At 44.3% G+C, this 25307-nt stretch overlaps 1 protein-coding gene and 1 long non-coding RNA gene across 3 annotated transcripts; one reads left to right on the top strand and one right to left on the bottom strand.

Annotated features, from left to right (window-relative positions):
• Positions 1–7607: 7607 nt before the first annotated feature.
• LOC130148126 (uncharacterized) lies at positions 7608–10139 on the top strand. 2 transcript variants are annotated; one of them, XR_008821474.1, is made up of 3 exons: positions 7608–8428; positions 9066–9156; positions 9281–10139. It is a non-coding gene; the product is annotated as an uncharacterized LOC130148126 (long non-coding RNA). The 2 variants fall into 2 exon arrangements; XR_008821473.1 differs by having other exon boundaries at positions 7609–7841; positions 9281–10138.
• Positions 10140–11092: 953 nt separating this feature from the next.
• Positions 11093–21620, bottom strand: PDK4 (pyruvate dehydrogenase kinase 4). The gene is made up of 11 exons (XM_056336723.1): positions 21200–21620; positions 20279–20420; positions 19244–19315; positions 18480–18664; positions 17970–18059; positions 17380–17457; positions 16649–16725; positions 15844–15942; positions 15459–15569; positions 14653–14766; positions 11093–13658 (listed from the first exon to the last, which is right to left on the bottom strand). Exons 1-11 carry the CDS (start codon positions 21351–21353, stop codon positions 13515–13517), a joined length of 1266 nt encoding a protein of 421 aa, XP_056192698.1. The 5' UTR covers positions 21354–21620; the 3' UTR covers positions 11093–13514.
• Between the last annotated feature and the right edge of the window lie 3687 nt (positions 21621–25307).

Genomic DNA, 25307 nt, shown 5'->3' with positions numbered 1-25307 from the left:
ACTAAACAACGAGCTCAAAAGAGCATGGCTGGTTCAGCTCTCCAACACTTCTGCTTGTCCTGTCAGCCTAATGCCAAGAAGAGGAGACAGAGACTGCAAAGCAACAGCTCAGGACCTTGGAAAAGGAAGCAGTATATGTTGATCAGTTCCAGCTCAGCCACCAGCAAATGTTTTTGAAACCTTCACCACTCATCCTTGAGACAGGCTAGTTTCCCAGTGCTGCTGATGGCAGGAAGGGAAGGATATATTCTCATCTGCTTCCCACTTTGCGCAGCAGTATCAAGAGCGTAAGGGTTGCACAAGGCTTGGAGAGGTGATAAACAGGTCTTCCCTCCACAAAGGTGGCCTTAGGTAAGTATCAACAGCTGTCCACATGCAGACTGGTCCTAGAGCATGATAGATGTTTTGTTAATGTGCTCGTTACTGGTACTTTAAGGTCACAACCAACAGTCAATGTCACCCAACTCTGCTCCAAAATCAAGCTCCTTGATGAGAGTCTATTGTTTGGCGGAATAGCTGCAATACTCACCCTTGGGACCTTCAGTGCCAGGGGGTGCTGGTTCCACATCTCCTGATGCTCTCATAATGAACTGTATTAGGATCAGTTTGCATTATGAAGAGGAAAAGGTTCAAAGACCAGACCAAAATACAGGGCCCTGGGGCCACCTGGCGCAGGCAGCCAGGATCTCCATGTCTTTCTGCCCTTAGCATTTGAAAATGCAGCAGAGGAAGGGGATGGGTTGCCTGCACCCCTTTCATGCTGGTACATGGCATTGTCACTAAGGGTGCATGGAGGATGACGAGGCTGGATGATCTTGTAAGGTTTTGGACCAAAACTCCTGACTACAGGAAAGCAGCATGGTGTTGAAATGCCCATTCTGATTCTGGCAGCTCTGTGTGGGTCTGTGTGCACATCGGCATGTGTACGCATCAACACCCATATTCATGTGTGAGGAGACTTGCAGAGACATCCCAGTCAAAATCTTTTATCTGGTTTCAATCAGAGTTTTTCAACCCAAATCAGGGCATCACAGCTGAAACCAATAAATTCCTATAAGTGTTTTGGCATTAACAAAATTTTACTTACTCAAAACCACTTACCATCTTGAAAAACTCTTTCTCTTCTTTCCATGGGGCCAGTATCTTACAGGCTACACACCAGTTTTGACAGAATCAAGTTAACTGCTGTGATCATGAATTTATATAAAACTCTCAGACTGAGCAAGTCTGACAACTATTTTCATAAAATGTCAGGAACACAACTGTTAGGGCGTTGGGGAAAAGGTTTGGTCTGCCATGAAAGGTGGCAGCTTAACTTCTAGCTGCAAGCAGTGTTGGATCAATTAAAATGATCACAGGGGTTTGGCTCATTCATATTTGAGGAATGTTATTTGAAAACATGCTAATGCTTTTGACAGCAGATTTTGCTCATGGGGCAAGTACCTTTAAATTAAACATACAAGAGTTCTTCAGTCTTTAAGATTGGAAGAAAGATTGAAAGGGTCTGGGGTGGCCTATGCTATTATATACCTTTATTAAACTCTGAGAAGCTAAAGAGACACGCCAGCTTTTCAGTGTGCTGGGAGGTTTGCAGGGCTCTTGAAGGGCTGCTTTGCTTTTCTGAAATGCTACAAGACATAGATGGGTCGGACACAGCAATATTTCCATTTGCTTTCAGGATATGGCAGTAGAATTTCCCTGTACTCCCTAGAGTTTGCTCTTCTACTAAATGACAGTGCAGAACATGGTATTAGCAGAGATGCCAAAGCTAGCTAGCATCTGACACCTTAACCTCCCCAAGAATTACATTAAAGCAGTGGAAAGATCTACCACAGCCTCTATTTGTAGAACGGCAGGGACCTCTGGTGCAGCAGACGAGTGGGTCAGAAAAGATTGCTATATACAGCAACTGTCAGACGAAATTGGTTGGCTGTTCAGAAATTTGTTTCTGAGTATTTCTCCAAATGCATCTTAAGCTTCGTAAGACACAAAGTGGAAAGGTGACGATGGATATTATGCATTTCAATGACCTATTTGATTTTAATACACAGTTAACGGTTTCTTAGCACATGGCAGCCGCACGTTGCCCTTTAGCTTGCAAAGGCACCCTATGGAGTACTGCTAAATTACAATCAAGGCATTTGAAACAAGGACCGCAGGGCACGTGATGATTTTTACACCCCTGATGAACCGTTTAGTTCTGTTCTTTCAAGCTGGGGCTGACTAGGGATGCTGCTGTCAGCCTTTTGCCTAGTGCCAGAACCACACCACATTTTACTCTTGTGACTGTGGAACTGATATGGCTGCTTAGGCTATTGGTGCTGCAGTTAGCACTGGTAAGATTGTGTCAATAGTAACTGTCAGTGAGGAGCTGTACTGGCTCAGTATGGCCATAAGCTTGCTGGCTATATGTGGGAGGAAAAGGGGTTCAGTCCAGACAATTCTGGTCAAGAACAGGGATTTTTACTTAGGCCTGATAACCCTGCAAAATGCACTAGTTGGTCAGGGACTAAGGATAAACAACTGCTGTGGTCTGAGGAAAAAGGTGCAGAAACAAAAGAGCAGCAATACTCACTGAAAGTCTACTTTATAATAACACACTATAAAGGAGGGGACAGAATTTTGTGCCCTATAACTATATGGGCATTTGTTCACGCAGTACGAAAATGCAGGCATTGCTGAAGGGCAGTGCGGTGCCTGCGCTGACTACAAGCACACAGCATGCTGGAAAGCACCGGCAAAGAGACATCACTGAGGTCAGGGCAAAGCCATTTCATGACAAAGAGGAATATAGGTATTTTAACATCCATGCAAAGTAAAATTGACCCTAAAGACCCAGTTGCAGCAAAGTCCGTTGGATTACGTCTACCTCCCAAAGTTGAGCCAACCTTTGGTGAGTCCATCCTGCTGTTTCCAAGTTCACTGCTGGGGAAAAGGTGTGTGGCTGCCCTGAACTCAAGGGCACGCTGTCTGCCTATGTCCGTGGTGGACCCACTTCTTGGTGCCAGCAGCTCTGAACTATACCTTGCTGGAAATCTGCACCCCAGCCAGTCATCTGGGTCCATTTCTCCCCCAGCCCTGCCCTTCCCTCCACTGTAAATCCACAGAATTTCAGTGATTTTTTTTTCTTTTTCCACCTTATAGCAGTTTTTGGTAGCTTTTCTTTGGGATATTTTTTTTTTGATAGTGAACAGAATTTGTTCCTGTAAAAATGCACAGGCACCTGCACACACACAGAACTACAAGACAAGAAGAAAGTCAAACTCTTCTCAACTAAAGGAGCTTCTACCAGCTGGGAAGGATTTATACTTTTTCATATGTATTATTTGTTTTCTATATGTCAATACACTGACAGTGTAATTTGCATCTGTTGGGTAGATGGAGTACAGTATGTACCACAGCATTGCCCCAGTCTTAAAGGTCTCTAATGCAACCAAGCCTGGCATGACCTGCAGAACATGCACCATTCCAGTCTAAAACTGAGACCCAATTGCCTTACTATTTTTGCTGGAGTAATTTAGAAATAATTTGGAGGGTTTAACACAGGAATTTTTAGTTCTTCCCAGTCCTGTTGTTTAGAATCATATTTGCACATTATTTCAATACTTTTCTGGATGTGTGGTCCGGCACTCAGGTGCCCGGCTTGGGAGGGTGGGTGGAATACCCAGCAAAGGTGGCAAGTGCCAGCTGCAGTGTTTGGAGCCGTGCCACGCTGGGTGGCTGGATTATCCTGAGGATACAGATGGGAGAGAACAGTGCATCCCTGGCTGCGTAGCCTCTGGCAGGTGACATGATGCCTGATCCCCACTGCTACTCTGCCACTGCACCCTTTTAGCAAGGGGAGCAGAGCCGCTACCCCTCCCTGCTTTCCTGCAGTTCCACAGGTTTGTGCTGCCCTCCGCCGCGTCTGGATTTCCTAACCCACAGCCAGCCACTGACCCAGCCTGCTGAAACAAAGTCTTCAGTCAAATTCCCCTTGTTCTTATGGCAGGGGGATGAAACCCAAATGCTGGATGGATCCGGGGTGGGGGGGGAAGCAGGCAGTGTGCCTTGCCTTGCTCAGCACCAGCTGAGGCAAGCTGTGCTCACACATTTCAGCTGCCAGTGTGGTGGGAAGTTTCTACCCTGTAATCAGATGCCCACCCCCATCCCAGGCAGACACTGACATTAGCAAACTTGGGATGGAGGCATCTGAGATGTCCTGATGAGGCTGCAGGGAGCTGGATGCCGGAGGCCTCTGTAACCCAGCTCCCCTACCCTTCTTTCCAGCTGGCTGAACCTCCCCCGGCACCTGGCACACTGCACTATGGATGTCATGGTCCCCTCTCACAGGGCACCACATGCAGCACCCATGCACCTCTGTGCTTCAGGGGCATACCTGAGCTAAGCACTCAGTGTCCCCTTAACGTCCTTGTCCCTTTTCCATCCTCTCACAGGCTTTGACGTGGGGTGCCTCCTGCCTGGCAAATATCAAAAAGGAGGGCTCTTTTTTCAGCTGACTGGACACACTATTGCCTGGCCGTGCTGGAGTGTGGGAGGGCTTGCTGTTAAATGGCACCGAGTCATGCCCGGCTGCTGGCAGCCACTCGAGCACAGGGAGACCTGCCCTTTCCGACACAGGGCAGCGAGAGGGGCAGGGGCAGCCCTGGCTCCCCTTCATTTTCAGGTGACCGGGGTGCACTGGTGAGATGGCTCCGGGCAGGCAGGAGCGAACTGCGGGCAGTGCCTGGAACAGACTGGAACGTGGGCTTGAACTTTGGCGCTGCTCCCTCCAGCAGCCTTGAAAAGGAAGCAGAGCAGTGGTGTGATCAGCCCGGGCAGCTCACGCTGACTCGACATAAATGATATAACCATGTTTATAAGCTCCCCATGCAGCCAGCAGGGAACACGCTGTCCCCATGGGTTCCCTGCCCTGGCTCAGGAGGCTGCCACAACAATGCCAGGAGCCACTGGTGCTTCCCACCCCAGCCCCGGCTGTGGGAGGCCAGTGTTTGTCCTTAAAAAAACCGAAAAGAGAGAAAAGAAAAGAAAAAAAAAAGGTGGAAAGCTGTAAGCAGAACAAAAGAGCTAGTAGCTAGCAACTGAACAGCAGTTGCATGTTGTCTGAAGGGTATTTTTAAGGTTTATAAATGTTCACTCCTTATTTACAGCACTGTTTTGTGTCCTTTCATCTAGCACTAGCTGCCAGTCTGCCCTCTGCTTAAACCAAGCTATTCACATCCAAATGTCTGGAGTTCCACTGACTATAGGAGGCAAGCTTCTCTTTCTTAGGCTCCCAGCCCCAAACAGCTGGAATAATCTTCCAGCTGTATTGAAGCAGGCCCTCATGTTGCTCGGGGTTTGGACATTCTTAATCCTTTTTTTTAAAAAGGCCTCAGCCTGTGAAATGTGCACAAGCTGCAGCTGGTCACTGTTGTGTGCTGTTAAAGAGCTCTGTCCTTCTGTCTCTAGGCGTGGGCAAAGCCCCTTTCTCCCAGCTGGGCCCTTGGTGGCTGGGAACACAAGGACAACCTGCCTGCTTTGCTGAACAGGGACATGCTTAACACCTCAGAGGCAACAGCAACTCTGCACGCAGGCTTCCCCAGTGTGGACCTGGGCTTTTGGTCTCACCTGGCTTGAGCAGAAAGGCTGAGAGCTGATCCCCTCTTGTCTCAGGTGTTTGGAGCTCAAGGTTTTCCAGTATAAGGGTTGCACTGTGTTGGATAAGGGGAACGGGGCTGAAGCAAGGGCTGTTGGCCAGTTCAGTACCTTTAAATTTGCCATATGTGCATATATGTGTTTCTGTTCAATATATCTTGAATGTCTAAATGCGTGTCACCTAGTCCTCTTCCTCCCCTAGGTGTGTCACTTGATCATAAATTTCTCCAGCACAACAGGTGCTGTCTTGCAGACCTCATGGCAGGCAACACACTGCAGCCAGCCTCCTGTTTGGGCTTGCACTCCGAAGGCGTTACAAATTCGACAGCATGTCTTCTAGAGACCTTCAGGAGTGTGTGTCTCCTCTACCCATCCGCAGCTCAAACCATTTTGGCTTTGTCCACAGTTGGCTGGTGTCAACAGGAAACTTGTCACAGTTTTCAGTGGACATGGTGTGAGGTCTAAATATGAATTATTATTACTCTAATATTTATTGTTTATGCTAGTTAATATATTTATACCACATTATATCACACTTTTTTATTGCTTGAAAAAGAAAATAGTTACCATATGTTAGAAGCACGTTACAGAAAAGAGCAGTGAATTACATCAGCAGTTCTGACATGCTCATAGGCAACCTATTGATCCATTACCTGCATTCTGTATTCCATACCCATACTCTATAAACATGAGAACAATTGAGCAACTGCTTCTGAATCTATTATTTGGGGGGAAAAACCCCAAACTTTCGTAAGTGAAAGCTTAACATAATGTACACCAATATACCGATATTCTGCTAAAAATGTTTACATTTTTAAAAAGGCCAAACCTTCCAGTGTTAATATGCTTCAAAGAAATTGTGAAGAGCATTTATTTCGGCCTTTGTCAACAGCTTTGCTGGAATCTTCTTTCTGTTCTTACGAAATGGAACAGCTTCCCTCTGAAAAGTGTGCTGTTGGGGATAGACCCTCTCCCCCAAGACTCTCATTTCCTATAGCAGTGAGTGTGTTCATTCCTGGGAAGAAGTGGGAAGATCTGCAGTTCTCCTCTGCTCTGTTTGACTGTGGTAGTGCAGATTTAAAGTCAAGACACATCCTCTCCCTTAATGTCAATACTCACAGGTGGAGAACATCATTCTGCTGCAGAGCAAAGGAGAAGGCAAGGACAACTCTCTGGAGAAGGATGAAAACCTTTTTTGGTCAGCTTTGAATACTAATCTCTGTAATATCATTTCCAAGGTCTGCCTGCATCAATTTATGGCACTCCAGTGAATAGTTTTGACATTTTTCCAGCTGTTCTGACATGGATGTTGTCATTTGAAAGACAGAAGCTTGGGAACAGGCAGAAGGTGCTATGATTTTTTTTGTTTGTTTAGGTGTTTTGGGTTTTTTTCCCCCTCAAGTGAATTGATTATCCAATGGCCTTAAAAAAATCATCAAAAGCTTTTTGAAGTGTGACATGCCTCCAAAGCACTGTTCCTATCCTTCAGCTACAGAAGATATGCTCAGAGCACACACAGCCTGGCACCAGCAGCAGGAGTGGGAAGAACAGAGGAACAGGAGGGCAAAGCCACAGAGGCAAAGCACATGGAGGGACTGGGGCCAGCAGAAGGCTTCTGGGCATCTCCACAAGTAACATGAATAATATAAACTTAAGAGTGTCCCTGGTCAGATCTTGAAAATGAAGCTTTCTTCACTGTGGACTTATGTAAAACCTGAGGCAAAGCTGATCAGAAGCCAGGGAAAGTTGTCCAGGGAGTTCAGAGGGTTTTATAACAGGCCCTAACTAAGCACAAACAAGTGCTTCTGTGTCAACACAAATGAAGTTTTACACCTGAGCAAACAGCATCCTGCAGTCTGTGAAGCAACAACACATATCTGTTAATACCTAGAGTGGTAGAAACCATCTGCTCCACCCCTGCGTGAAGGTTGAATTCCTCCAGTAATACCCTTTGTAAGCAGGGAGTGACTCCAGGTCACCAATACCCTTTGCGATGCACGTTGCTAACCCTGCTGCATGCCACAGCGACTGGAGGAACGGACAAATAACCCTGCCAGGTATTCCACCCTATTTCTCAGTTAATTTGTTAAAAATCAACCAGGAGTGTTGTGGATGGTAAAGCTGCTGGGAAGAGAAAACCACTGTAAAGAACAAACACTCAGAAAAGAGCTTTCAATGCATCTGCTTTCTTGGCATGCCTCATGGTATGTAACAAGCGGCATCGGTTACAGTTAGCTCATCATTTTCTGTAGCAGTTCTGCCCAGTGACTGGTATTTGGGTGTCCCAGGCGGAGCAAGCACAGCTCAGAGCTCTCAGGCAGCACAGCCACCGTGAGGGGTGCAGAGCCCCAAGCCAAGAGCCTCGTGCTGTCCCCTGCAGCCATGTGGCACCACGGCCAGCCCAAACCCAGAGAGACCCGCAATGCTGGGGGGTGCAGCCAGTGGTGACAAGCTGTGCAGCAGCAGCTCCAGGCTGACACAGTTTGTGCCAGCAGCCAGCGGCATTCATCTGGAATGATCCCCACTGGCATTTGCTGCAGGATAAATATTGTCTGGGATTTTTCATTATCTTCCCTGGGCAGCAATGACACAGCAGTGACGTTGTTTTGAGCTCTGTATTTCCAGCCTCCCACCACCAGCCAGAACTAGTAAGGGGATTTGAGTCATTTTTCTGAACATAAGCATTTGCTGATACTTGCGAAAGCCAAGAACATCCACACAAGGGATTTGCATGGGACTGGCAGACATGACAAAGGACCTGTGGAAGATCTCTGGTCTTCTGGAGTGCCAGGTGAGAGACAGACAGAGCACTCCAAGGTTCCTCAGATAGCACTGGGTGTCTATTTTGAGGTAACTGAATTAGCTGGGAGCCAGCTCACAGCTGAAGCTATCTAAATGCAGGTGCCTACGTGTGCCCCAGGTGTCTGGGGCCCATGACAGTCGGTTGCACTCTGCCATTGAAGACAGAAGAGCTATTCAGCTGGACAGAAGTAGGTGTCTGCTTCATGAGGAGCTGATAGCTTTCTGGGGGCCTGTGGATATATCAGCTCTGATCACGAAAGAGGGAGCTTAGTTATCCAACCTATACCTTGGCACATACATACAGAGACAGATGTAGTGTCATGATAAGGTGTTGTACTTGGTGTGCCAAATCCTATGCCAAGGCTCTTGGATTTCGGGTCCAGTCCCTTAATGTGACATAGTACAGGAAGCCCAGCATGTGAACAACAGTGAAATTACCTTTTTTTCACTTGATTTTCTTATTTGAGCCTTTCAGACAGGTCATATCTGGATACATCATAGTAGAGCAACTTAAAGTATGGCTGTCCTAAACTAGAAAGTCTCTGTCGCCTTCCAGGAGGATGCTCTGCAGCCCCAAATGGTGGGAACGGTGGTTCACTCCTCTTGCTGTGTTTCCCACATTGCAGGTCTGTCCAGGTTTTCGACTGGACATGGCTCCAGCAAGGCAGCATGAGGCTCGTTCCTCGAGGCTGTCCCTCTCACACCGCAGGAAGTCAGGTAGGTCCTTTCCTCTCTTCCCTCTTCCTGCTAGGAACTGCAAAGGAAAGGAGTGACACAGGAAAATCTGTGCTAATTCTATGTGGGACAATTCACTGCACTCTGTTTTGGTTTTCTTTCATAGCTGCAGAAGGAATATTGAGGAGAGCTGATGGGGAGCAGCTCCTGATACCCCATAGATATTTTTCTACTTCAATATTACTTTACTAAGAGGCCTCAGAATAGTCTGAGGACCAGGGACTGTGTTCCAGCCTTTTGGTGTGCCACCCAAGACTCGAGATTGCAGGGAAGAATTCAGACTGTCCGTGGGGATCTTCTGCCCTTTCCTGCCTACAAAGTGAGTGGAGAGAAGCAAGACCAACTGAGAAACGGACTGTCATGTCCTGCTTTCTCATTGCTGACTGCAAGGAGGAGCAGCATCTGGCCCAGTACTGAGTCAGTCATTCTATCTTGAATGCGCATGCCAGCGTGGACATGCAAAACCACCTTAGGGCCTGTGAGACGGGACTGCGATATAAGCATCTAGAATTACATTGTCAGCTTTGGGGGAATGCAAACCCAATGATGTTAACCCAGCAGTGTGCCCCTTCCTCTTCACTGTTCCCACCCCCGCAAATTTGCTGAGCTAAAGGATCATAAACTGCTGAGTTCTGCCTTCTGTTTGCCAAAACCGCTCAAGAATCGAAGGGCAGACAATTCTTGGGGGTTATGACCTGATCCTGTCATCGTCATCACTACCATAAGGGGGGAAAAAAAATATCTATTTTTCCAGTCCAGTAGTGTTTCTTATCAAAGGTAGCAAAGCTTGTTTTGTAATAATGCTCTAGGAAGGACATTATTGCACACTAAGGGCAAAGTCTGGTGGATTTGAAAGCTTGGTTAAGTGATAGGAAGAAGATGATAATGAACAACCGCTTATCAAGGTTCCAGGGAGATTAATCTGCACAAGGCACCAGTAACAAAATCAGCGTATGGGTTTTTAGTTAACGATCTGGAAGAGAAAACATAGGGTGCTTTGGTGTGGTTTCTGTTGACATCAGGAACCTGGCTTTGTAAAGGTCCTGACTGGGGGGGGGCAAAGGGGGGGGAAGTGCAACATCTGCTTATCTCCTGTGAAACCAGAATGCCTTTTAGCCATGAGTAAACTTGCTGATTTCAGTGAACCTCTGACGCACTAGGAGCAAGCTAGTCCTGTACCTCAGGAGCTTTGCTGAATCAGGAGCTGGATGCATGGCCTCTGTCACTCACTGGGTTTGTGTGGGGAGAAGGGAAAAAAAGTAATTTCAACTTCTGGCACCTTCTGGACTGCCAGAGCTTGGCTGGAACTGGTGGCCTGTGAGCAGCACGCTGCAGAGAGACCATGCATTGCCTGCCACAGACATGTGCTCAACACAGGCCGCTCAGCAGGGCAGGTACCTCCCTGCCACATCCATGGCACGCCTGGCTCCCACGTGCAGCGTGTACATCTGCCGAGCCTGCTGTGGGCGACAGAATGCATGTCTATGTATTTCATCTTGGAAAAACCCTGTCTCTAGGGACTGCGAGACAGTAAGGGTGGATGGGGAAAAAGAACGGATGTCTTCTTTTATGTAGAACTAAAACTGGTGGTGAATTTTTACATTTTTCACTGCAGAACAAAAAAAAAAAAGAATAGTTGAAAGGGTAGAATGTACATGGTTCTCAATTCTCATCTCTGAAGATGGATGAGTAAAGTGCAAGGAGAGCAAGAGGAAGGTGATGTACTGATTTTAGGTACTATAAACTCAGCATATACAACACTTCAGCATAAGCCAACCCTTGTTGCAGGGTTTCTTTCCCCTGCTACACCTACTTGACACAGTATGAAAGTTGCTTTGCTCAACTCCATTTGACAACACTTACAATAAAAGGCCCTTGCTTGCACTAGACTTCTTAGAAGAAAATAAAGATACCAGACAACCATATAGAAGATTTTATTACAAAATTATTTTAACATCTACATCCAAGTACAAGGCTTAAAACTACAGCTCTACTTTCAGGAATAAAAATTCAGTAAATGCTGAAAAAGATACTGTATTATCTATATCGATAGCCCTTAAGTGATTACTATTACAGATTCCACATGGGTTCCTTAAGTGCTATACATTCCTCTGTCTGCATCATGAATATCTTCTGCAGCTTCTCTCTGCAAGCAGCATTGCAGATGTAGTTTACAGCACCCATGTGCTTCAGCTGCTTCGAGAAGTTACAGCTCCTACCTGAAGTAGCTGCAGCTATGCTACAGATGTACAGTACACCATGAGATCACAACTCATGTTCAAGCATTAGCAGGTGCAGAGGTCTTATTTATGTTTACTTCACAACAATGACTACCTAGGTATGTTTTTGTGACCATGTATTCAACACAAAAAAAATAAATCAACAAATACTGAAATATATTATGGCAGCAAAGACAGCTTTTTCACACCTGTATATTCTAGACAAAGATACTTCATTTTTATTACCCATTTCATTCACTGAGCTGAGCTCAGATACATGATCTCGTGACCTTTGGTGATTGCAGCTTATTCACTGGGATAAAAACAGCCTTGATGTACTACTGAAGTCATTATGCTCAGTAGTTACCACCAACAAATCTAAATTTGGTTTTTGAAGTTCAGTATATCAGAGTACTATTTTTGATTGAGAAATCTGTCCTAATAGGACTTCTAAAACAAAGGTAGGTCCAGATTTCTCTCATTCCTATTAAAACAATATTTAATATGTAGAGTATGGAGTAGCTTTCTGTCCAACAAATACACATCTGTTTTAGAGAACTGTCATATATGACAGAGCAGGATGCTTTAAACACTGTACTTGACTTACTGCAGAGGACCACATCACTTAAAATAATCCTCCAATTAGTAAAAAAAGTAATATTATACAGTCCTGATGAACTTTGACTGGCCAGTTTTGCAGTGTCCGTTAGTTTAATTTCTATTCTGTTCCTTAGTTTTCCTTGCTTACAAGGGGGAAAATGCACAGAGATGATGTGAAAGGAAGCAGCTTATTGAAAATGGAGTATTTTCAGTATTTTCCCAACAGCACTCCCCTACTGGCACTGTTCCTGTGGCACTTCCCCACTATTTTGATATTCCTAAGTTTTCAGCACTGTTCCTATTTTGAAATTTCTCATTTCTTAAGTCCTTTCCATTGCAATGGACAGTTAGAATAAAAATCCTCATTCCAACACCACTCTTCCTGAAAACCTTTCCAAACAGACCTTCAGTGCTCACCACAGCTTTCAGGGTATAGAATGCCCATGTACCATTTTGAGCTAGTGTGGTCCAATGCAGATGTGACAAAGATAGGCAGATTTTGGTTTAGTGTACTGAGCCACTAACCTTCTAACAGCACAACAAAAAGGAAGCATAAGATCATGTTTTAAACATGCCGTTTCTCACATCATGTTTACATAATGCAGATCACCAAAACCTTTCTGTTCAACTTGCATATCTGACTCCAGTTCTTAGAAAATCCTGACTGACTGACCTGGCACATGCTTTCTGGAGCGCAGGGATGTAGGCTTGTTGTGGCCTAACCTTACAGCTGCTATAACCAACTAGCTTTCCATCTCTTTCCAGTAGCTGTCTAAATTATCCCAATTCTACTTAGTTACCTTATGCATAGGAGCCTTACTTGACTAGTTCTCCATGAACAGCATAAGATTAATATAATCTAGCAATGCAACTCAGAGCAAGGCATCACATAAGAATTATTACTGGAATACAGGGTTTTTTTGAAACAGGACTTCCTTACACATGGAAAACACTTCCTCCTTACCTCCTAGGGCTCTCTCTCTTTCGGTCAGGCTGTTATTTGAATGCTGTTTGTATCTTGCTACAAGACTGCCATGTTAAGAGGATCTTTTTCAAATGTTGTAATACTTTAGATAAAGCTTTAAAGTACAGGTGTTATCTATCTACCTGAGAAGTTCTGTAATACAATAAACTGCTGACAACTACTCTAGGAGAAAAATATACAGCAGAATAACTGACATTTATCAGCATTCAGAATTCAAGCATTAAACAGGACTCAAAAATTGCACACCTTTACCACATCAAGTCCTTGATCATAAGGAAAAAAATGGTCATCTGATTTTCCTCTATACACATCTTTTCTTTAAAGACGTATGTGCTCCTATTTTCCTGATACTGAAGTCCACAGCAAGGTTCCACATGCAGTGCATACAGCCTAGGCTGTAACACTCATTGTTTTCTCTTCTGCCAGTCCCAAAATGGAAGAATTTGCTTGTTTGGAGGCAGATGAATACTTCCAAACACTAGCCTTTTTTGATGAGGCAGCTTGATCCCCTTGGGTGTGTGGATACCAACTTCTCTTCAGATTGCTGCATTCTGCTTTGATACGTTCTTGGGGCCTTTACTTGGGACACACCAGTCATCTGCCTCTGAGGTAGCCTGGTAATGCTTGGAAGCAGATTTGTTAAAAACTGGGAGTTTTTCCACAGATTCTGTTGACAGCGCCTAAAAATCAAGGAGGAAAAAAGTTTAACTCTCAATAACGCCACTTTGTAAAAATTCACAATGTATTTCAAGTGTTAAGGCAGTGACACCCCAAAACAGTTATTTACACAAGTGTTTCTATAGTAGATGCAGTAGTTTAAGTCCTTCAGTTTGCTTTGGATAATTTGGCAGGACAAATGCAGTAACAATGAATGATATTATGCATTTATAGGCCTTAAGCATTACCCTGTAACCCCTTTTTTTCAAGGTAGTGCTGGAAGACATGAACTTTCATTTACAAAGTTCCACAGAAACTTTAAAATATGCTCCTTCCCAACTTCCATATTTTGCAGCTTAAATTCACATTCTATCGGGAAATTAAATAAAAATGTAATATGTATATAGCTGAACCATCTCTTCCTTCTGTACTGCTTCTCTGGTTGTGCTTCAGTGTGCTTGGACTATATTGTTGGCTTACTAGTAGAAGTTCAAAGCCAGTTTTTCCCCCCCATGAGTAAGCACAGAAAGTAGAAAAGAACAGGTATTCCTATTTACTTATAAAAGCAGCAGTCTATGTTATAGACCAGGTATTCAAGATTACTGATACCTGAATCCCATATATGACAGATGTTGAATAACAGCAGGTACCAGACTTTTACGGATTAGCTTATACAGACCTTATGGCTGTCAAGAGTAAAGAAACCAGATCTGTTGTTCACACCTATTACCTACTGGTTCATGGAATACAAAGTACTGGGAGCAAGTGAGATAACACATCTTAATACAATCTGAAAACTAACAGGGCTCTCAGTAGTAGTTTTTCAAGTAAACTTGTTAAAGCCAAGTAACCTTTTTAATTCTAGATACCAGTTACAAATCTTCCTAGCCTTTCTTAATAAAGATGAAGGGTTTTCTACCCATGAGCAGAGAATGTTCACCTTACAATGACACTCACTAGGTACCCCATTGCATTAATGCTAGTTTATCTTTTATTTAACCAAATCAAAATACATACCTTCAAGTAGATAATAGCATCTGTTCCATAACCACATATGGAGTAGAGATTTAGATCTCCCTGAAAGTATTTAGCATACAGGCGAGAAATTGGCAAGCCATACCCAAAGCCAGCCTAAAAATAAAAGTACAAAAAAGATTTTAAGTTGCAAGAGCTAATAAAAAAATAAGTAGCTGGAAAGTCTTCAGGGATTTTAAACTGTTTCAAAGTCCTTTGCATACAGAATATTGAAACTGACCATTAAGAAAAAAACCAGAACCACAGGGAAAAAAAAATATCTCAGATCTCCATGGAAGAGGGAAGGCTTTATATACGTGTCCTACTTTTACCATTACATTTCTGTATTTTCCCTCCCTTTTTTCTGCTAGTACAGCTTCATTAGTAAAAGGAGTTTACTACTGGTGAACAACAACAACAAAAAAAAAAATCAATAGTCTAAGCCTACTCCAGCTGTGCTTGCATGCCTCCATAAAGACAGCATAAATCATACTATGTTTGAGGACTGAGTAGGAGTGAAGACCAAGTAAATTACTATCACTGGAGTATAAGAAAAAAAACACCACCAAGATTAGATTCAAGTTGGAGTGTTGTTCTTTGTTTACACCTTTAAAAGCACGTTTTTTTCCACCGAGCTAGATATTAAAAATCTGTTTCAGAAAATGTTAATTCATATTTATGAGGCTCAATAATCTTCACATGCTCCCACAAAGCATAACACAGACAGTGTTTCATTATTTATTAACCTACCAATCTGTCCACCACTTACAGAAACCTTATTAGCAACATGAGTATTGAAAATATCTTACAAGAGGGGCATTTCGTCCATCATCCATCCTCGGCCTTGGTGCTGTGGAATACATGTAGCTAAACAACTGCTCAATTTTCCTTACTGGAACACCACCTCCTCTGTCTGAAACCTGATTTAATAGACAATAAAGTTAACACTCTCAGTATACGATTGTTGTTATTTAAGACACTTATTTGAACAAACCTTTCCAATAGTAATAAATGCAAACATTTGTTTTGCAGCATATCATTTTTCAGTTAGATAATGGAGGCTATCAACAGATTGTTCATGCATAGTATCTGATCTGTTGTCAGAGGCTGGAATTTCCTTTAATAGAATTTGCTGCAGCATATGCAATCATAAAGATTACAGTAAGCCCATATTGTAGTAGCCCAACAAGATACCTTAATTGCCAGGTCTTCTTGTCCCAGAACAACCGTCACTTCAATTGGAGAAAGGGAAGGACTGTTTTCTTGGAATTCAACAGTTGCCCTCATTGAATTCTACAGAAAAAGAAGGTCATCATTATCAGACTGTTAGATCTGTGCACTTAAAATCATACCATGCCCCTGGTTATGCAGAGGCTGAGCACACTACCCTCTGTACCTATCAGTGCCTTGTTACCAAGGGACACACTTGGCAGTTTAGCTTAACAGGCGCAGAGGAGGTCTTGCACCTAGAAGTGACTAAGCATAGCCAAGTCTCTTCTACACGTGAAAGATAATACTATTCTTGCCCGACAGTGTAATTTAAACATTTAACTCCCTTGAAAGTCACCAGGTTTCTCAAGAAGAGCAGAATTCAGCAGTTGCTAAAGGCTGCCAGAATTCTGCATCTCATGTTGACAGCACAGTAGTTCAGCCTCATTCACTAGTTTAGGATGCACCACCCACTCCACAAAAGGCACCAGGGCAAGTCTGCACTGCAGATGTAATCTCTGAAAGCAAGAGACTAGTGGTGGCCACAACCTCATGTCCCACTTGTACACTCCCTCCCTTACCGTGTCCCATTCACTACCACATATAAGCACCCAAATACTCTCCTACAAACTGCAATCATCCCTTTCCCAACTGCCAAAGCTATTTATCAAATAAGAAAAATTTTAGAAACCTCACTGTCCTGCGCAAAACTTTACTTAATTTAGCTAGAGATTTCAAGTATCAGCGCTTCTGCTCATACTAAGGGAAGAAACAGTTTATACTGACGTACCTTGAAGAGCTCAAAAAGCATGTGAAACAGATGAGATGGGACATATACGATATTAATTGGCTTTCCTGGAGACTTTCCTAGAGGAAGGGAAAAATAAAAGCAAGTTTTAGAAAAGGGCAGTGGAATTTCTGTATTGCATCCAAGTTTTACAATAAGCAAGCAGTATGCCAAAACAAACAAGAAAATCAAGTTTCAGTTTTGTCCCCCTGCTCCAAATGAGCCAACAACTTTATGTACTTATACCAGTGTTTAGACTGTAATTGCCACTTGCTTAGTAAGTTTCTTTTCAAATAAACTGAATAAAAGCAAGTATTAATTCCCTTCTATAAAGTAAAGAATTTCAGAGGTTAAGCAAACTGCCCAAGAACAGACACATGCAGGCAGCTTGGACCAGAAGCAGCATTTCAGTCAGAAGTCCCACTTCCTCACCCTAGATACAGAGCTCCCCTCTAGGAACTTCTCATGTTACTTCTAAGTACAGGTTAGTCCTAACTTCTCTCAAACTCTAAATAGTACCTCAGGAAATCTAGCGTTTAAGATACAATGACATCTAGTTCTCACACAGGAGACTAAATGAGCTGCCTAGAACGAACAGAAAGTGAAGAGGAACTAGCCCAAGACAGACCAACTGGTATATACCATTATGGCTATAGAAATGGGAGCCTTTTGATTCAGTGAAAGCAGCAGTTCAGTGACTGATAGGAAGACAGATGTAAAAGCTCTTGTCTTACCATTCACTTGGGTAAGTTTCAGTTCCGGAGCTGTTAAGTAATACTGGTCACACAACATCTTGGAACTTTCAAAAGCATCTGAAATATTTAAATAAAATATGTGAAGCGTAATATCAAACACGGTAGAAATTCTTGCTAACGCATGGCAAAATATGGTTAACTGCATTAGCTGCTAAGGTGTTACCAACCATAAGCCTGCATCTCAAATGAGTAGTAACATTGCCTATTTATTCTCAGTTTTTAATGCACACAGTGGGTGCAATTACAGCAGCATGGGCAAATCCTCTGTAAAACTTGATAATTCTGTAAGACAAACATCTTATCAGGAGGTAAGGCCGATCTCAATACCACAGACAACTTTAATTCCTACCTCATCTGCCACTTTCTAGGTCTTACTACAAAAGATTTTTTACTGTTACTTCATTTTAAATTCTGTCCTATACAAGCTTTTGTTTTGTTATGACTGCTTTACAGCAATTTTAATAAAAGCCAGCCAGCATCATATACATCATATTGGTTACCCAAATTGCTTGCAATCAGATATAAACACTGATCATGAAGAGTTACGTTAAGGATCTGAGAACACATACCATTCACTACTTCAGCAACATCGCAGCAAGGATCAATGCTTCCAATGTGCCTTGGATGCCCCGAGCTGGACTTATCATCAAAAAGAAGGGCTGTTTGAGATGAAAACAATACTGTATTTAATCCCAAATACTGTACTACTAAAAAGCCCTAAATTTAGAGTTACACACTGATCACAACAGATAATCACATAAAATACAGAGTGTTTTAACTCACAAAAGGCATAAACAATGTTATCTACTGCTAAACTATGTTGGGTTTTCTGTAGTTCAACATCTAAAGGCTTTTCAGATGTAAATAATGAGATCCCTACATATTCTGCACAAGACTTACAAAAGTAATGGGAAAACTTGTTTTCTAGACTAGACTAATTACAGAAAGTCATAGATGGAGTTTCTAACCTTTCAGTGTCACAAAGTCATCAGAGACAGATCAAAAGTTTTAAGAAATAGTTACATTAACATGTCTCTCACTAGGTTGAAGTTTTTCCTCAGATAAATATTTCTACTTACTGTGTTGGTTCATTAGCATCCGGGTGGAAATACGGCTCATGTAGAAACGATCCAAAAAATACTGTATGTTTTGATTGGTGACAGGATCTACTTTAAAAGTGTCTTTGTATTCAATTACTCCTTGTGCCATTGTAGGAACCACATCATGATGTCTGTTTCGGACTCTAATTAATGTATCTATAAAGCTGGGTAAAAAAGAACTTTTTAGAACATTATTCTAGGACTACATTGAGGCAAGCTTTGTACAATGTCATTATCTAATCCCACAGCAGCACAGATGAGTGCATAACAACCTTAACATTAAAATACAGCCTATTTTTTCATTCTTGTAAAATTCCTCACTGACCTAAAGCATAAGATTTTGATATTTTTAATACAGAAGGTGCAATCATTAGCCATGTCAGATTCACTGCTGAAGAGAAGGCAAGGAAGGGAAATAGATCCCCAGCTGACATCTTGGAAAGCAGGGATTTGACATCACAGATATTTTGTTGTTATTTCTCTGCCAGGACTGAGGGCAGTATGCCATTGAAACTGAGCTGCAACAGGTCATATTTATCTGCAGTATTTCTAAACATAATGAGAGATTTAAATCAGGTTGCTTTATGCACAACACTTCATGCTATCTATTATCAAATATTGCTATCTATATCAAATATGACTATTATCAAAGTCGGCTTATTACAGCTGTCATTCTAAGTGGACTGTATTGCAAAGGATAGAATGTGAGGGAGAAAGTTCAAAGAAACAAATGACAAGCTTACTCAGATAAGACTTTTTGGTCATCTGGGCTTTTCTCATGGAACTCAACCAGCTCCATCAGGCTTTGGATGTACCTATTACAAAAAGAACACAAGAAATATGCTATTACTTTGATTTTTATTAGCCTAGGAACAGGAAAAATACTTTTGTCTTGTCCAAATCATTACTCTTCACAAGTCAGCTAGAAGACTGAATTATCTTTTAAGTATTCAAGTTCAATCCAAGATGGATACTTCTTGACTGCCTAAACCCCCAGGAAATTTTAAGTCTTTTCTTGTGCCCGCCACCCTGAAAGGAATCTAAACCCTCACTTTAGGTACATCGGATCCCATTACAATTCTTGAGAAGACAGGCATTTCAAAAGAGGATGCAAATGACAATATTGATCAGGAAGCCATCCAAGCATAATTACTCTAAATCGGATCCGCTTTGGCACAAGCTAATTACTTGAGCCTCCTGTGGTAACATCTGACAGCCTTGATGCATATTGCAAAGGCACACCTGTTTGCTAGATTAAGAACAGTTGCTACAGTAACTCTAATACTTTTGCCCTTTATGTCAGACATCCTTGCAAATGCTGCAACTGTGCCAGTAAAGTGAAGTTAAATCAGATTCAACACTGTCAACCACAAGATTTTGTTAACTGAACTCCAAAAGCTTGCTGTGCAGGCCAAGGCAAGATGCTATGGAACAGAAGCTCTGTAGCAATTCCATCAGTGAAAGACCCAAACATATAGCCTGCTTTCCCATTTTTGTGTAGCTGAGGGCTATGTAAAAACATAGTAAAGTCTTTACTTACTTCAAGAGTAAGAAGTGAGATTTGCTCTATCAGTTATTTAAAATAATAATTTAACAGTGTTGGTTTTCCATTTAATTTTTAGAAAAGGCCAGCATTGTAACAGTTTGCAGTCCAGCTTTGATGAAGCAACTGCATTTCTAGTTTATTTTGTTACTGTCTTCTACTGTTCAAAACGTCTACAATGAAGTTGTCAAAGCTATGCTATTTTACAGGCTGAATTCAAGTAGTTCTTACTTACCAGCTTTTTACTAATTGTACTGATGGAGTGCCTAGTAATTTATCAGGAAGAAGATCTATTTCTTTCAGTATGTTTGCAAACCTCACAGGAAGTTCTTGTCGCAAAAATGCAAAAGAGGTTCTCTCACATCCATTAGTTGATCCTATGAATAAATGCAAAATAAAAACTTTGTTTGAGAAGTGTCAAAATACAGCTACAAATCACTGTCTTTCCACAGATTTCAGGACTATTCCTTCGTAACCATCATGCCATTACTGGCCAGTTCTCCTAAGCGTATGTACATGTTTGTGCAGAATATTGTTTACATGACAGCAAGACACAGCATGTTCCTGGGAGGAACAGTTGTACTTTTCCCATTTAGACACGGGATTTATTTGTAATCCTCTCGAAGAAGCACTCCAGCCTTTGTAAACACGGGCTGCGTCGGGGTGACGTCCAGAAGCGTCATGTGAGCACGGGCCTCACAGCCGCCAGCCGGTAATCGGATCTGGGAACAGCCCGTCCGCCCCGGCGGGGCAGGGCTAGCGACTCCCCCCGATAGCGGGCAGCGCCGCGGAAAAACACCGCCGGCTGACCGAGCCCTCGGCCCCCCGTCCCATCGCCACCCCGAGACCGGGCTGTAGCGGATCCTCAGCTGTCATCGAGGCCTCACCATCGCCTGGCACCCGGCCGACGGGTGCCCGAGGCCAAGGGTGGTCGCCCGAGGCGACCTCCCCGCCGCCGGCAGGTCCCCGAGGGGGCTCGCCCCGGCGCAGTCAGATCCCGGAGCCCTGCGGGGGCAGGGTCGCCGCCCCCGCCCCCCCCTCCCGCCGCAGCCCCCGGGCGCGCCCCTCAGCGGGGAAGCGACCCTCGGGGCGACGGCGTCGCGGCCGCCCCCCGCGGCGCCGGGCCCGACCCTCCCCTGCCCGTCCCGCCTCTCACCGAAGTCCAACAACTGCTTGATGGAGAGCGGGGAGGGGGAGAAGCGGGAAAACTCCTCCACTTCCCGCGGCAACTGGCTGCGGCTGCTCTTGGTGCCGCCGCTGGCCCCTGCCAGGGGGGCGGCGGTGCGCAGGGCGATCCGGGCGGCCTTCATCGCTCCCGGGGCGTCGGTCGGTCGGTCTGTCGGGGGGTGTACAGGTGTGCGTATATGTGTGGGTAGCTGGCAGTCGAGCGGGCGGGCGGCAGGTAACCCGGCAGGTCGGTCGGTCTGTCTGTCGGGGGGTATATAGGTGTGTGTATATGTGTGGGTAGGTGGCAGGCGGGCGGGCGGCAGGTAACCCGGCAGGTCGGTCGGTCGGTCGGTCGGCAGGTGCCGTAAAGACTCGCGCTGTCCCCTCACCTGTGGCAGGCGACGTCCCGCGCCGCCTGTATTTACAGTCCCCGGGGGGCGTGGCTCCGGCGGCCCCGCCCCCCCGCCCCTAACGGAACGTTCCCCGCGCCAAGCGGCTCGTGACAGCCGCTGGCAGGGCTCCCCCCTGCCCCCCCCGTGCCGTCCCCCGTCCCCCGCCCGGGGAGGCCGCGGGGAGCCTCGGGGGGGGGCTGGCCTGGTCCGGCCCTGCACCGCTTCCCGTGACCTTGTTTACCGGGCGGGGGTGGCCAATGTCAGCGGCGGGGCGGCCTTGCCAAGATCCGAGGGCGCCGCGCTCCCGCCCCCCTCCCGCGGCTGCTCGGTGGGCGGCGGCGGGGCCCCCGCGGCTGTGGGGAGCGGGCCCGGCCCTCCCGGCCCGGCCCGCCGCGGGCGGTGGGCGCTGGCAGCCGTGTGGGCCGCCCCGAGGGGTGCGCTGGTGTCTGGGGGATGAACCCGGGGGAAGCGGTCCCTGAGGGAGCGCAGGGCATGCAGCGCTGCGACTGGTGGCAGGCCAGGGTCGGGGTGCGAAGGGAGCAAGCCCGGGTCCGAGCCACAGGGTTCGGGGTGCCTGCCATGTATGTCGTCACTGTGACCTGGATTAATAGCGACTGAAGACGGCTGCCTCGGTGGCACACTGGTCCCAAATTGCCGTGTGACCCTTTATTTACCCTCTCTGGAGCTGACCTAAGAGGTGCTGAGCAGCTCGCACGCAGTCGGCTCATCTTCCAGGGTCACGGATGAGCTGGGAAAAGCCTGCGCACCTTTCCTCCTCCCTGGAGAGGGAACTTTGATCTCGGGTGCTGCCTGGCTGTTCCCCAGGCTGCCCGGTCCCCATCACAACAGGCAGGCTTTGCGTAATGTGTTGAAGAATGGAGCTAATGTCGGCACAGGACTTAGTGATTTCCTAAATCTTCGTCAATAACAGCAGGAGCATGTGGCAATAAAACAATACAAAAAATATAGACTTAATATTTACATATAGTCACTCTAGTCTGGTTTTGATACACATGTTTCTACGCACACACAAATAGGTATACTTTTGTTTTCATAGGAAGGTAGATAGGTTCCTAACAAGAAACTGGTATACTTAGTTTAATAGGCAGAGGAGAACGCTTTAGTTTAGCATTAGATTTTTTTTTTTGTACTTTATCTCATTTTTGTCTTCCTGGTCATTACATGTTACCCCTGCTTGCTGTTCTACTCTCACTCTACTTTCTGTTTTGTTATTTTATTGGGAGAGTTACTCCTTTATTGTTCCATTGGATATGTTATGTTTTACCACAGTGATTGAATGTTGGCCTATGAAATGTGAAATGAAGCAAAATGAAGACATAATAATATATAATTATTATATATTTTATATATATACACAAATAATAAAATAACAAACATAACCATTTTGATTTTTCTTGTCCTTGCCAGAAGTTGAAAATTTGAGAACAGATGTTGGAGTTTGCTTTTGATTGTTTTCACTTTGCTTGCCTGCAAGTTGCAGATGACTCACAGAAGTAAAAATATAATTAAACAGAAAAAAAAATGTTTAAATTATGGAGCATGTGTAGGACAGTTTTTGTTTTCTTTCATGTTCTTCCTGAAGCCGCTAATCAATGGCAAGCAAGAATCTCAAGATTAGCACTTTGCAATGAAATATCAGTCAAGAAAGTCCTCCATACCAGGCAGTTATTCTAGTTTATAATGTCTCTATTTCTGTTCTTGTTGAGACTCTTTCTTTTAATCTGTTGGTGTGCTCACCCTGCTTAATATAAGTAACTTCAATAGTGTTTGTGAGTAGTCATATCACACACTTTGTTCTGAATAGAGGAAAAGTCTACTAGGAATAATTCCTGTTGTTTACATTCCTCTTCTTTACAGCAACTTGTTTTCTTATAGTTTTCCTCGTAGTTATGCAGTAAGAAATGAACAAAAATCTTACGTATTCAGTTCAGCTCTGAACAAACAATACAATTGTAGCTGGAGGAAATACAGGAAGTGTGTTGCCTTCCCCAATTATTTAAAGGACAAGGCTCCTGTAACTGAAAACCTGGATGCTTTTCAAATCAGAACAAACTTCTACAACAATTTTACACATCAGCAGCAGTGCAACAATTAACAGTTTTATTACTCCGCTGAGCTTCTGGAAGAAATGTGTCATCTCCATAATGGCAATTTGCTTCTCACTCTTTGTATTGATGGGTTATATATTACAGTAGTTCTGAACAATATAACTTTCTGTTCCTGTAAATATAAGTGATATGTCTGAGAAATAATTGATAAGGATGTTCTGTATATTGGATAAGACAGCTAAGTGTTCGGCACAAAAGTAACACTGTGTCAGGATTCATGGTACTGCAAGCTGCACCTGAAGAAGACCAGGCTGTGAAAACTGTAACCGCTTCAAGTAACTCCACAATCCTGACTGCAGTACTGTTTGTTCTCACTTTACTTCCTCTCCGAACCACCATTTCCCCCCTCCTCCCAAAGCCCCAGTACACTTGACAGTTACAAGTGCATGCGTCAGAGAACAGCATTTTGATGGTGAAGGACAGTACCGGATTCTGAACTGCAGTATTCATCAGATGGAGCCTCATTTCTGCTGCTCTAGTATTTTAACTTTCCTCTTCTGAACTGCCCTGGGCAAATTTTGAAAGGCAGTAACACCACTTCCAGTTGCTCAGTCACAGTAATGTTTTTCTGACTATCCTTGAGAAAATGGAACTGAGTTAACATTCTGCTTTTTTGCACAACAGCTGGGTCCAGAGGAGTGGAACAAATGAAGCCTGGATTCCTGTCCACTTGTCTCTTAGTTGCTATCCATCTCAATCAGCTGTCTCCCTCCTCAATGTTCCTTATATCCTCCCGACTGCCAGAGACACACTGTGCTGCACTTAGGTCAGAGCCATGTTCCTGGCTAGTCAGAATACATGAAAACTGGCCGTGTTGCTCATGCCTAATAGAAGGGGTCTTGGCTGATTCTGCCCTACCATTTTCTTTGAGGGGACACAAATTTAAGGCTCTTCTTCCTAAACCACAAGTGCTAGAGACACAGTATGCTGTGCTGGGGTCTGTGCCCTCTCCTGATCAGCCAGAATAGGTGTGACAACTGGTGGAGTTGGTCCCCTCTGGTAAAGTGAGTCTTGGCTGAGTTTCCCCTGCCTTTTCCTCAGTGTGGACCAAAATTTGAATCTCTCCTCCCCAAACCATCTGTCAGTTCATGCAGAGTTTGTGGGAAGTTGATATCTATTCCAATTTGCTTGAAATGGTTAGGAGGAATGGTTTGGCAAACAGGTGAACAGGCAAGATTATTGACATTTTTTCCCCTGGGAAACCAGACTAACATTTTCTAATAGGGGCAAAGGCAACTTCTAATTCAACTTCTGTAAGGAAGGGTAAATGGTGACCCAGGAGGAGCAGTAAGTCAGGGTGGAAATGAACAGTAGCACTAGAAAGTTTTCAATGAAAGTGGAAGGAATAGTCTGATGACTGAAGGGCATGACCTGTATTCGCAACCCTTCATGAAATTTCCAGCAGTATTGTGGGCAAAGCACTTGCCCTCTGCCTGTAGATGGGTCTGCATTTATGCAATTGGATTGATACTTTAATATACTAACACATTTGTTTTCTAAATATTTATGCAGCCCTTTGCATGGAAAAAAAAAAGACAGAAATAGCAGTACAAACAAGGGTCACATCTTCCCGTTC

This window comes from Falco biarmicus, chromosome 4 (genome assembly GCF_023638135.1).
Source record: "Falco biarmicus isolate bFalBia1 chromosome 4, bFalBia1.pri, whole genome shotgun sequence".
Classification (NCBI taxonomy): Eukaryota; Metazoa; Chordata; class Aves; order Falconiformes; family Falconidae; genus Falco; species Falco biarmicus.
Note: the sequence above shows the minus strand (reverse complement) of the source record. Positions and strands in the feature narration are given on the sequence as shown.

Coding starts and splice junctions, on each gene's coding strand:
- PDK4 (XM_056336723.1), bottom strand. CDS start 21,353: ATGAAGGCCGCCCGGATCGCCCTGCGCACCGCCGCCCCCCTGGCAGGG. Junction 18,060..18,479: donor GATGCTAATGAACCAACACA/GTAAGTAGAAAT, acceptor CATCTCAAACAG/CCCTTCTTTTTGATGATAAG. Junction 13,659..14,652: donor ATGCTATTATCTACTTGAAG/GTATGTATTTTG, acceptor CTTGATTTTTAG/GCGCTGTCAACAGAATCTGT.